Genomic DNA, 13,266 nt, shown 5'->3' with positions numbered 1-13,266 from the left:
AGAAATATATAATTTACTATATGTAACTCTAAACGATCCTACACAAGTTTGATATATAAAAAAAAAAAAAAAAAAAAAAAAAAAAAAGAAAAAGAAAAAAAGGGAGACATATTTTACAGTAGAACATTAAATATCTAAAGAAATGCTAAACCTAACATTAATGCAAAATGTGCACCAAGGATTCTGTAAACAACCACACCAACATAGTTCACTTTGTATCCAGACCACCGTTCAGCTTTATATAGGACATGGTTTCATTGTTATCCCCAATGAGTCAGGAAAACTGGTGGATTAAACCTGCACTGACCACTTTACTTGACTGTTAAAATATACAAAATGGTGGAAAGAAAGATTGTCTTATTCAATGTAAAAAAATAAATCTGTTTTAATGTTTTTAGACACTAGTTTAATTTGGGACTGGTCTGAGACATGTTCCAATATTTCTAAGCCAGCTATTGGAAATTACAGCTGGAACACTGTTTTCAGTGCATCTTTAATTTGTGCAAGCCTTGGAATATGCCAATCCACCCCAAGGAGCAGATTCAATGACAAAACATTATTGCTTTGGTTCTCTCTCAGACACACAAATACACCACAATTACAAGCGTAAGGACTGGAATTATGAGAACAAGGAAATCCAGGAAGGTCTCCTTAGCTTAAGTGCTGAAAATGAGACTTAAGTGCTCCTCACACGGTATGCTTGTAGGTCACACTCAACATGATTTTTCTTTAAACAAGTTAAAGTTACACAATAAAAAAAATAAAAAGTCGGCAGAAGAGATAGTGCTGTCTAGCAGCCTGCACAAAAAACATGCTGCTGATCTACCTGGGGAAAAAAATAATAATAAATAATTGCCCATGAAGCCCACTTTAAAAAACGAAGACGACAAAATGGAATACACAAACAGCAAATGTCCTCAGCCACAAACAATGGCATTTTACTGCTCTGTACATTAAGCCATTGTTATATGACATGGCAGCAACTGGTTTGACTAGCGGTACATAGCAGTCCCTCCTTGGGATTCCGCTGGATATTCACAGAAATTGTTTTTTCACACAGAGGTAGCTGTAATACATTATTCTTAAAGTTCTTGCTCTTGAGACGTTCCAGTTCATTAGTGGTGTCTGACATTTGATCAGAGAATAACTTTATACCGCTAGATGGGGCAGCTTTACTGGCACTACTATTTGAGCTTATGCACATCTTCCAAGAGGACTTCTCTTGCACTTTGACACTTGAGAAGGACAGGTTATTTTGGGGGTCAATTATATACTTGGCCCCATTATGCAGTTGGGAACCTAAGCAAAGGCCCATTAATTTCAGGCTCTCTACAAGTTCTCCTGCACTTCTTGGTGACTGCTGTACTGGGTTACCAGAACCAGAGCAGGTGCGGGTGTTTCCCGATGAGTTGTTGGTGTTACCACTAGAATTATTGGAGGGGCTACCCCCTCCTTTGTTATCGCTTGGACTGGTTTTGTCAACACCGCCACTTCCATTGCTTGGTTTACTTTGGCCTCCCCCATCACCTTGATTTCCAGGTGGACCTTCACTGCTGTCTCGTCTATGCCAAGAATAGGTAAACCCGCTATCTTTATCTAGCCGCCTTCGGCTCTCAGAGTCATCATCACTGGTTTCCGAACTGCTGCAACTTGAGCCCCGACCCTGGCTTTTCCTCCTATGGTATCTTTTATGTACAGTGCCAGGAGATGCAATGTTCATTTTTAATCTACTAAGCTTTGGAGGAAGATTCTCGTCCATATCAAACTCATCGTCAGATTCGCCTTCCTCAAAAATCTGGTTCAGCACTGGAGCACTCTTTCTTGATGTTAGTCGGTTTGTAACAGAAGGTTTGCGCCGTAAAACAACTTGTGTGGAAAGGGGAATGGGTTTCTTATCTTCTTCATCTTCCTCTTCATCCTCTTCCACTCTGAAAAGGCATTTTCTACCACTAGTTGATGGGTTCAGGCCCACAGGAGGAATTCCTGAGGCTGCTGGACCAGCAAAATCTGGTACATCCTCTTTTTTCAGGGGCTCCACAAGACCTTTGTTTCTATGTCCATTAAGCACATTCTCTGTGCTGCGAGCTGGAGTAGGTGCAACAGCCACATGGGCTATTGGAGAAGCTGTTAGATCATCCTCCAAGTCTTGAGGGACATCAATCTTTGTGGGCCAGGACTGCCTACACAAAAACAAAAAAAAGCAAAGTTGTAAAAAAAAAGTATTATATGTCAAACTGTTACAAGGGCCATGGTTGACAGGCACTTTTCACTTGCAAATTGGTTTTCTCTCCAAGGAATGTACAGCAAGAGACACTTAAAGCAGGTCAGAAGGAGGTTAAATGCACCTTTAATTCTGAATGATCTCAGAAGCTTCTCAAACTGATGTGAAATACAAGTCTGTCAACACAAGCCCAAAATTCATCTCCAATTTTGACAGCAGGCAGAAAAAAAAGCTATATTACAAAGATTTAAAAAGAAACTGCAAATACCGGAGCAATAGGGAGATGTATATTGCTATAATATTTGGATTTGAGATGCTTTTTTTCTAATTCAAGTTTTCATTTGTTTCTACAAGCAATTATGCTTCACCTGTCCTACAGTTTGCATACATAAAATTGTTCAACTAAAAATTGTAAGTAAATCATTTACAATCTTTACAGTATTATGAGTGGACATTTGTTTTCTTTGACTGTTTTCTTATTTTTTTTATATAATTGAAGGTCTGTGTTCTATTTTTGTATGCCTTCTATTTAACTTTGTGTTAAATCTTCCTCATTGCACACAATGGGGACAGTCTTGAGAGCCTGGCCAGTCTCTAAGCCATGCAATGCCATGTCTAGTTGCTATGATACAAACAAGCACTACAGAGACTTGGCAAGCACATGTGCATCTGCATTTCAAAGATTTGATGCATACACAGAAGAATAAGACTGCTAATGCTGTAAGTTACCCACAACTAGTAGATTTTAACAGCAAGTATCTTCACTCATAGCACTAAAGAGTTAATCTAAAGACAATTATAGCATAATAAAACCCTGCTGCATTTTTCAGTTGCCTAAAGTGCCAGTCTTCAAAAACATAAATACAACAGTGATGGAGGTGTGTCACGGGGTGTACCAGGCCACATTTAATTCTTCAAAAACCATATATTTCCGCTTTTGTTACATGCTGTAGTGCAGTAATGAAGGGGTCCATCTCTGATTGTTTATTTGCTTTATTGTATGGAGAATGCAGCAGGAAGCATTAGACCATGCAAGGCTGGGCGGAAACACCCAAAAAGTCACAGGTTGGGAGGAACTATGGCAGGTCGAGCTGTCTGAGCATCAAAGACACGTAATCAGCAAAGAGCTGACAAACAAGGGTCCACCTTTAACTAAAATCATTTTTTTGATGAACTGACTCTTTAAAATGGCAGATAATTAGCTTTAAAAACGTGGCTATTATAGACTGTCTTGCCTTGACAAAAACCTTTAGGGCACTAATTTTCGTAACGATTAAGTGCAACTGTTACCAAACTACAAAAAACTATACTTCTTAAAGAGTAAGTAAAACTTCCTCTGCTGACATTTACCTATAGGTAAGCGTATAATAAGGCTTACATATAGGTAGTGTAAATATCTCCTAAACGTGTATCATTTAGGAGATATTTACATTGCATGCAGCCATTGACATCTCTGCGTATGCGATCTGAAGGAACGGCCGCCCGTGCCGTTCCTTCCGAGCTGCGAATGGCGGCTCCCGTGGGAGTGACATCATTGTGGCTCCGGACAGTCACAGAGCCGGAGCCCGCGAACCCGGAAGCAAGACAGTTAAAGATGGATATGGCTGCACCTCTGACATCGTGGCACTGGAACAGCTTCGTTTTAAGGCAGGTTTTACATAATGTGCTAGTATGCGGGTTAATACTATCACATTATGACTTTACCTCATAGGAAGAAGAAAAAAACGTCCAGCAGTATACAACCGCTTTAAAACTTTCTGGCCTCTCTAGCTGAAGGCTCTAAAGTCAGGTTTCAGTCTGTAAAAACTCATGCTGTGTATGTACATTAGAAGTCTGGCAGGCCGTCAAGATTTTGGTCCAATAGAAATAATAGCGAAAAAAAAGAATTTTGACGTACCGAAAAATTCCATATCTTGGAGTACAGTATAGGACACAGGAATCAATTCCTAGACCATGGGTTGTGTTCCGCTACTTTCAGATGACTGGACACTGGCAAAAGCTGGAACCAATCCAAGTGTATCCATTTAACCTCACCCACTAAGTGGGGCTCCATCTTCTTTTTTTTTTTAGCAAGCAGTAAGGAGATCACAAAAGGAAACAGGGGAGGGAAATCTGGTGAAAAAAATCCTTCCTACAGAGGAAGGCGTCTGTCACCTAAGGACACTAGCAAAAAGAAAATGGAGCCTCATGGAGTGGGAAGGGTTATATGGATACACTGGAGGGCAGTCCCAGCAAAGCTTTTGCCAGTCCCATCACTTGAAGGTAGTGACATAAAACCCATGGTCCAAGAAACAATTCCTGTGTCCTGTACTGTTCAAATAAGATAACAATATTTCTGTGCCTCTGTTGTGAATTTTGCACATGAACCACCTGACAAAGCCTAAAGCTACAAATCGGAGTAAGGTCTTATATATAAAGTGCTTTTACTGGTTTATTTAACAGACCAAAAAGTCAGCGAATAACAGAAGCTTACTGTAAGGGTTTCCGTGTACTTCATGTCCAAATCATGTCTAAATTTAAAGAGTAACTCCCCTTACGTTGAGAAAAATAAACATTATCCTTTGGGTGATCTAAGTACATTACAAGGAATTTAACAAACTTTGTTGCAAATTCCTACATTTTGTTATTCTGAATGTGGAACGTGTATCTATCAGGAGTGAATTCTAAATCTTCTGCTGCACTTGCAGGGCTCTAATGAGGAAAATTGAAGGCTCTGTATCCCTTTAGAATAGTTTTCCTTGTATCTTAGTGCAGACTTCTGGATAAATCACTGAGCCAATCACACAAGCAGGAAATTATGTTTCTAGGGGGTGTTCGGTATAAGCATTCTGTGTACAGAACTCCTTTAGGTTGTCATATTGCCTTTTACAGAAAATTGCAGAGCTGCAGACTGAAAAGGGAAGGTCTTTTTAATAACATTCAATTACAATATGACTTGTATGAGTGGCAATTATATATACACAATAGAATTTATTTTTTTTACATTCTCTCCCCCCCCACAAAACTGGAGTTACTCTTTAAACATATTAGATTGTAAGCTCTAACAAGCAGGGCCCTCTGATTCCTACTGTATTAAACAGTATTGTATTTGTAGTGTCTGCCCTTATGTTTAAAGCACTATATAAAGCCTGTATAATTATAATAAAAACTGCAACGTGGAACTCCGTGATAGCTGGAAACTTTGCACAAATGTTAAATTACATCATATGCCACACAGGTGAATGTGGTCAAACCACATGTAGGACCTAAATATTAAAAACCCAAACATTTATGTAAATAGCCACTCTGTGGTTTAGATCACAGAACAGAAATACAAAATAACGTATAAATCGAATGACAAATGTTACAAGTCAGATCTGCTAAAACAACTTTTTTCACAGCCAATTTAAAAAAAGGCTAAGATGGAACATATTTTAGCACATTCCTTATTCACCCACTCAGCAGTCTCACTGATAAGGTATACATAAATTAGTACCTAAACTGGGCTTTGAGGTTGCTGGGACTGGCAGAACGTGCCTGTATCTCCTTTTCCTGTTTCTCTCGCAGAATCCTCTCGGCCAACAGGAAGTAAGTAGCGGTTATGTGGTTGTATTTATTTGTTTCCAAGGCACTGAACGAGAAAAAGAAAAAACAGGAAACATGAGATTGCTAAAAGAGCTGGAACGGTTTCATCCACACATAAAAAGCTACAAGTAGGACTAAGCTTTATATCAGAATACACAACTGTTGAGAAGTATACATGGAATTCATGTTTCAGTCGGCTTATACTTTAGACTAAATAGAATCTACCTACTGCAGGTACGTGGTTGGACACAGCGGGAGCCTATCAGCGGGTACGGCGGGACCCGCCGATCGTTCCCGACAGAGGCAGACCGCCATTCTGTTAGTAGGGAAGAAAGAGATCCTGGGTTTCCAAGCAGGAACATGGATCTTGGTCTTCCCACAGTTAAAGCACCCCCTAGGGACACATTTAACCCTTCGATCATCGCTCCTTATGTTAATCACTTCCCTGCCAGTGTCATTAGTACAGTGACCGTGCATATTTTTTTTTTAGCACTGATCACTGTATTAGTTTCACTGGTCTGCAAAAAAGTGTCACTTAGTGTCCAATTTGTCTGCCGTAATGTCACAGTCCTGCTATAAGTTGCTAACAGTACTAGTATATAAAAAAAAAAAAATTCCATAAAAATATCCCATAGTTTGTAGATGCTATAACTTTTGCAAAAACCAATCAATATATGCTCACTGGGATTTTATTTTACCAAAAACATGTAGCAGAGTAATTATTGGCCCAAATTGATGAAGAAATTAGGTTTTTTAGATTTTTTTTATTGATTATATTTCATAGCAGAAATATAGCAGAAATTAAAATACCGGTATATTGTTTTTTTTTTCCAAATGGTCTGTCTTTTTTTGTTTATAGCACAAAAAAAAAAAAAAAAAAAAAAAAAAAAAAACACAGGAGGTGATCAGATACCACCAAAAGAAAGCTCTATTTTTTTGGGGGGGGGGGGGGACATTAATTTGTATTTGGGTACAGCAAACTACATGTACCCGGCTGTACTATGCTAGAGTAAAACCTCTAGGAAGGAAAAGGGGAGGTTGCACAAAACTAGGCTAGACTTCATTGGCCACAAACCGCATACAGCTGTGTCTCTGTGCCCCACAGAGCAGATTTTACTGCATAAGGGTGTACACTATCCTGACAGCAATGCATAGACCCTTCCAGTACATAAAATAAAATGATCCTTGCCCAATTCAGAAGATGGTTATATCTATGGATACAAATAGTCCTCTTGATATGGCCTTTTTAAGGGACTGCTATAGTTTGAAATACGCCTACTAAGAGGGAGGGGTGTAAACTTTATGTAACAACATAGACATGCATACTTCTATTTGGCCAGGGCCATTAACTTGCATTCAACCAAATGGCTAAATACATGGGTATGCCATGTGAAGCATATGATTCGCTGTGAGCTGTATCCTGAGAAAAAGAACAGGCACTTATGCTGGACATTGAAAGAGGAGCACCAGTTCTTCCCATCACTCAAGAACAAGGGTTATAAAGCTGGCATAGGAGAAAAAAAAAATAAAAGGGAAAAGCTTATTGGGTGCACATGAGGAACATGAAATTATTAGTGTGCACTTATCCTCTTTTGTGCCCTTCACACCTGCAAAATGGTCCTTTAAACCCAATGTCAACCTGCCCTTTATCCTAAACACAACAAAGTTATAAAAGGAGACTCACTTCAAAAGAATATCTGACAACAGATTGATGGGCTGCAGACAGCCTTTCAATCCAAATCAATGAAGTTGGGGACATGCATGTATCAGGAAGAAGATGCAGGACTTTGATATTTTTGAAGAGGTGCTGTGCAGTGTCGAGCAGAAAACACAAAAAAGTCACTAGGGAGTAAAGTAAAATACTGTTTTCGCTAGAGGTGCACAGAGTAGAAATGTTGGTGCTGAAAATGCAGGATGCACAAAGTTTAAAAAAATATATATAATTTTATATATAAAATTGTATCATATTCAACTTTTTTATTAATATCTTGAATTTAAATTAATGAATCTTTTTGGTCGGCCATTATTGGCAACTTTAGTGTAAGAAAAGTTCAAGAAAAATGCATCACTTTAAATTCTATGTATGTCTTCACACTGTCTGTTGCGCTTCCATTGTGGTGTTAAAAATCCTGCTTGCTGCATTTCTGGTTAGTGAAAAAAAAAAACAAAAACGCACCTCCCCATTGATAACGCAGCAAGAACGCATCAATAATACACCCATTACGTTTTTTTGATGCAGTTTTTGAGTCACATGACCTAATGTTCTCTGACTTAGTGCCAAAAAAGTCCCACTATGAGGGCTCTCTCATCTGGGCAAGGCAAGTATACGAAAAGTGTACTTATACTTTAATCTTCCAATAAGCTCTAAATATTGTGCATTTAAGTCTGAAAATCCAGTTGCCTGCCTGCTGATCCACTCAATATTTTCACTCGCTTACCCAAACCACATATGCAGATCAGGAAAAGTCAGGATAAAGCCCATCTGCAAACTTATTCTTGGCTACTGACTAATTTGAAGCCGGGGTCAGCATCACAGCCAGGCAACTCCCCATGCTCATCTCAAGAAATTTTTCCTTAGGAAGTCTATGTATGTATGTGCATTTGTGTATGTCTGTCTATCTATCTATCTATACACACACACGACAAGCTTATTTCAGCTGTCATCCACACTGCCCATATCAAAATAAAGGAATGCATTATGATAGGTTGAGAATACTAGATGTAAAAAAACATGCATTCAAAGTATTAATCCTGTAATGCAGTGGTTCTCAACCTTCTAAGGCCATGACCCCTTGATAAAATTTCTCAAGTTGTGGGGACCCCTAACAGTAAAATTTTCATAACGTGGGTTGTCAGCACCCAAGGCAAGACAAGTACAGTATTTATCGGCATATAACACGCACCTTTTCCCCCTTAAAATCAGGAGAAAATCATGGGTGCGTGTTATACGCCGATCCCCACTGATTGTGAGCGGAGCGAGTGCCAGCGATATACACATAGCCGAGTGTACTCGGCTATTCTCGGCTCTACTCACAGTCAGAGGCGGGACTGCGAGAGGAGCCGAAATTAGCCGATTACACTCGGCTATGTGTTTGTCGGCGCCGCTTGTTCCTCTCCTCTCACAATCAGTGGAGATGGGCAAGACTGCGAGAGGAGCCGAAACTAGCCGAGTACACTCGGCTTTATGTATCTCGTCGGCGCTCACTCCTCTCCACTCACAGTCAGCGGAGATCGGCACCAATTTTAAATAATAAGCGGCTGCAGAGGCACTGGGCAAGGCTGCAAAGGCACTGGGCAAGGATACAGAGGCACTGGGCAAGGCTGCAGTGGACACTGGGCAAGGCTGCAATGATGGACAAGGCTGCAGATGGACACTGATAAGGCTGCATTGATGGGCATTTAAATGTAAGTTTTTTCCCTAAACTTCCCTCCTAAACTTGGGGTGCGTGTTATACGCCGATAAATACGGTAATTTGCGCCCCTAACCCACGGACATTTAACACTCCCTGAGTCCCTTCCCCTCGTACAGTATTAAAACCCCTTATGGTACATTTTAGGATGTACTACTCTCTCTTTGTTCTCATTTCTTTCCCTTTTATCTCTCTCTATCCTAATGTCTTGTTTTTTTTTTCCCATCCCTCTCTCTAGCCCTCTTTCTTATTCTGTCTCTTATTCTTTCTCTCCCTTTTTCTTTGTTCCTCACCCTCTTTTCCTCTCCCTTCCATGTATTCTCTATTTGTATTCCTTCTCTTACTCCTTGGTGGGGAGTGGGGGGAATGGGATGAGTGGCAGTGCTGGCGGGGAGTTGGGATGAGTGGCAGTGCTGGTGGGGGGTGGGATCAGTGGCAGTGCTGGGGGGGAGTTCTGATCAGCCAACATAGGTGCTCTTCATCAAGGTCATCCGCTGATCTGAGAAATGTAGTGGGGACTTTTAATGGTAACTCTAAACACAGGTAGTGTTACTCACTGTGTCTCCAGCTTCACTGTGTCTCTAGCTCTGTGGTGTCTCGCAGCAGTGACGCCTATGCCGAAATCAGGAGATAGGGTCTCCTCCAGCCCCTCCCACTTCACATTCCTCACCAGTCAGCTGACCTCTAGTTTCTGCCCCCCAGCCATGCCGTGAACTGAATGGGCGGCTGCGAAGAGGCTGAGTGGGCGGCCTCCAGGAACAGCCCAGCTGGACGGCCACAGGCTCCAGGGACAGCCCTGCTGAGCAGACGCGAGAAGGCTGGGAGAGCGGTGCGGGCTTCAGGAACAGCCCAGGCTTCGGTGACCTGGCAAATAGTCATTTGACCCCCGAGGGGGTCCCGACCCCCAGGTTGAGAACCACTGCTGTAATGGCTGTGTTTTCCAATTTGCAATTAATATCACAAAAGTAAATACAGGGGGTCCCCGGGTTACAAACAAGATAGGGACTGTAGGTTTGTTCTTAAGTTGAATCTGTTTGTAAGTCGGAACAGGTATATTTTTTAAGTGTAGCTCCAGCCAAAAAAACTATTTTTAAACTTTTTGGATAGCATAGGGAAGGATTAACACCCCTGTAACATTTGTTTTGCTGTTTGTGCCCCTGTTCAGAATATTTCACCTCACTTTCTGTCCCAATGACAATTGGATTTTGAAAATTTTGGGTTGTTGTGGAAACAAGGATTGGTGATAAAGCATCAGTGGAGGTACCTTTTCCCCATAATAGCTTTTACAGAAGTGAATTTCCCTTCCTAGGGGTGGATTTCCTCTCACTTCCTGTTGTCTCCCTCCGTTTGTAAGTAGGAGTCGTTTGTAAGTCGGATGTTTGTAACTAGGGGACCCCCTGTACGACAAAAATCACAGATTGTGCCAAATGCTCCTTTAAATCAAGGCTTATGCCGCGTACACACGAGCGGACTTTTCGACTGAGTTTCGAACGACCGAACTTGCCCACACACGAACAGACTAAAGTCCGTTGGTTTGAACGTGATGACGTACGAAGGGACTAGAATAAGGAAGTTTATAGCCAGTAACCAATAGCTGCCCTTGTGTCCTTTTTTTGTCCGTCGGACTAGTATACAGACGAACTGATTTTTTGACTGGACGTTCGACTTCAGAGTCCGTCGGAAAGATTTGAAACATGTTCTAAATCTAAAGTTTGTCTGATTTTTCGACAGCAAAGGTCCGATGAAGCCCACACACGATCAAATTGTCCGGCGGATTCGTTCCGTCGGACCTTTGCTGTCAAAAAGTCCGCTCGTGTGTACACGGCATAATTCTTAAATGTAATTTCCTTAAATATGCTCTAAAATTCTAATTTAAAATAGAAAAGTAAATTTACGCATATTAGGGCTTTAAATAATATTTTTTTTATATATCAAAAATTGGCCAACAATATGTACAGTTCATACATATTATACTCCACGAACACTACGAGTTATAGCAAACACTTCTGCGCATAAGTGCAATAACCAGGCGATCAATGACTCAAGGGGTAGTGTCTTTGGCCTTGCTGCCCTCCTGGATAGCGGGTATCCTAATAGTCACAAAAAAGATAAAAAGAAGCGGGCGCACCTGCCTTGTGCATTATCCCAAGATAATTTATTGATAATAAACAATAAAATACTATTCACAAAACATGTGATGAATAAAACCCTGTAGAAGCCACTAAAATGTGGCAATCAGTCCTTGAACCGAACGTCTCCAGAGGGGAAGACCTCAGCCCACTGCTGGCTGACGCGTTATGAAGAAGTACCTTCTTTCTCAGAGCCTACTGGCTTCTACAGGCTTTTATTCATCACATGTTTGCGAGTAGTATTTTTTTAATTTTTTTTTTTATCAAAAATTATCTTGGGATAATGCACAAGGCAGGTGTGCCCTCTTCTTTTTTATCACTACTAGAACCTTTCCTGTAGGAATCATCCAACACAGAATTTGTAACAGTGGTCAGTCATAGCTGTATAATGCATTTAAGTGTAACAGTTAAGAAAAAAAGGATTCCACAAGTATGCAGGACTATGGAATACAGCTTCTGTGGGGCCATCTGAATATCTCAGAAAGAAACAGATCACCCACAGCAAGCGCATCACCTGGAACAAACCCATGAATGGCAGCAAAGCAGCAACTTACTCTACAATGGCATCGCGATCTGCTATGTCACCGAGAACCATTCTCTGTATGATGCTGTTATGCTCTTCCTCAGAGAGATTCTTGTAGGACACTAGAGGAATGTTGTACTTTGTTGCAGGAGATGGGTCAACTCCCTGGAGCCAAGGATGGTTTTCAATCTCCTCCAAAGATGCTCTTCTCTTAGGATCTCGCTGTAGCATCCGAGTGATCAGACTGGGAATAAAAAACAATAATCCTGAGCACCATACAGGTCAAGGCAAAGAAATGTGACATAAGAGGACATAGTAAAGCACTGTAGGAGATACACCAGTTTACAAATCTGCACAAGTCTGTTTTTGTAGACTGTTCCCATTCCTCTCAAACTGCTGGTACCCAGATTATAAAACACTTAGGGGTTGCTGTCTTTTTTAACCTACTGTATATAATACTATCACAATGCACGCTTCCCTATGCACTCTGCATATTAGCTTGAAAACCAAATCCCTATAACAATAGCACAGCCAGATTGGAGACCCAATTCGTTTAAAAGAACATGCTAATTTTAGGCAACAGAAAGTTGGTTAAGATCCAACCATGCAAAAGCAGAAGTTCGAATCAGATGAACTTGCATGCTTATGCCTGTGGAAAGGGCAAGAATGAGCTCCATAAAGTGGCTGCTCAAGAAAAACAGAGGATAGACCGTTTGTCTTTGAGTACACTTGGGCATGAGAAACGTCTGCAGACATACAAATATTGCAAGGTATGACCGGCAATAGCTGGATGGATGGACTGGCCCAAAGTTCTCTTAGGTCTGTACACACCTTCACCTGCCCTGCCAAGATTTGTTCCATATTACAGATAACTTATGAGTGTCTGACATGCTGCAGGATTCTACATGACAGCAAAAAGGAACATAAAACACAACCCAGTGACTCATTTATCAAATATCTTTGTACCTTTGAGCTATTTAAAATGTCATGTTTTGACAAATATATATAAAACAGACTAGCAGAATGTCTAATATAAGTTACAACTATTGAAACAGATTAACACAAGAATGGTATTTTAAAGTGGTTATAAAGGAAAAAGGTATTTACATTAATGCATTCTTTGTATTAAGGTAAAAAAAAAAAAAAAAAACACACCTTTTAAAAGCTGCTCCTCCCATTCCCCACTTAAAACCAGAGCTGCGCATCTTCACTGGTCTCACGATTCGATTTGATTACAATGTCAACGATTCGATTCCAAGATGAATCACGATTACTGCCCATGGTTTTCATCAAAAACCCATCAGTGCCCAGCAAATACAGACTTACTGTGCTCCATCAATGCAGAGTCACTGTGCCCCATCGTCTATCACAGGACCCATCTAGGAGACGGGACATTGTTACTGTGGCTGCTGGAGAAGG

General features: G+C 40.7%; 1 protein-coding gene across 1 annotated transcript in view; it reads right to left on the bottom strand.

Annotated features, from left to right (window-relative positions):
• Positions 1–367: 367 nt before the first annotated feature.
• The window catches only part of SNRK (SNF related kinase), a 117,427-nt gene continuing 104,528 nt past the window's right edge, over positions 368–13,266 (bottom strand). The window contains exons 4-6 of the mRNA XM_073630310.1: positions 11,879–12,091; positions 5,697–5,831; positions 368–2,180 (exon numbers count right to left, since the gene is read on the bottom strand). Coding sequence (XP_073486411.1) covers positions 965–2,180; positions 5,697–5,831; positions 11,879–12,091 — 1,564 coding nt within the window. The 3' untranslated portion in view covers positions 368–964. The remainder of the gene's footprint in view (positions 2,181–5,696; positions 5,832–11,878; positions 12,092–13,266) is intronic.

This window comes from Aquarana catesbeiana, linkage group LG05 (assembly GCF_042186555.1).
Source record: "Aquarana catesbeiana isolate 2022-GZ linkage group LG05, ASM4218655v1, whole genome shotgun sequence".
Lineage (NCBI taxonomy): Eukaryota > Metazoa > Chordata > Amphibia > Anura > Ranidae > Aquarana > Aquarana catesbeiana.
This window is presented reverse-complemented; position numbering and strand designations above follow the sequence as displayed.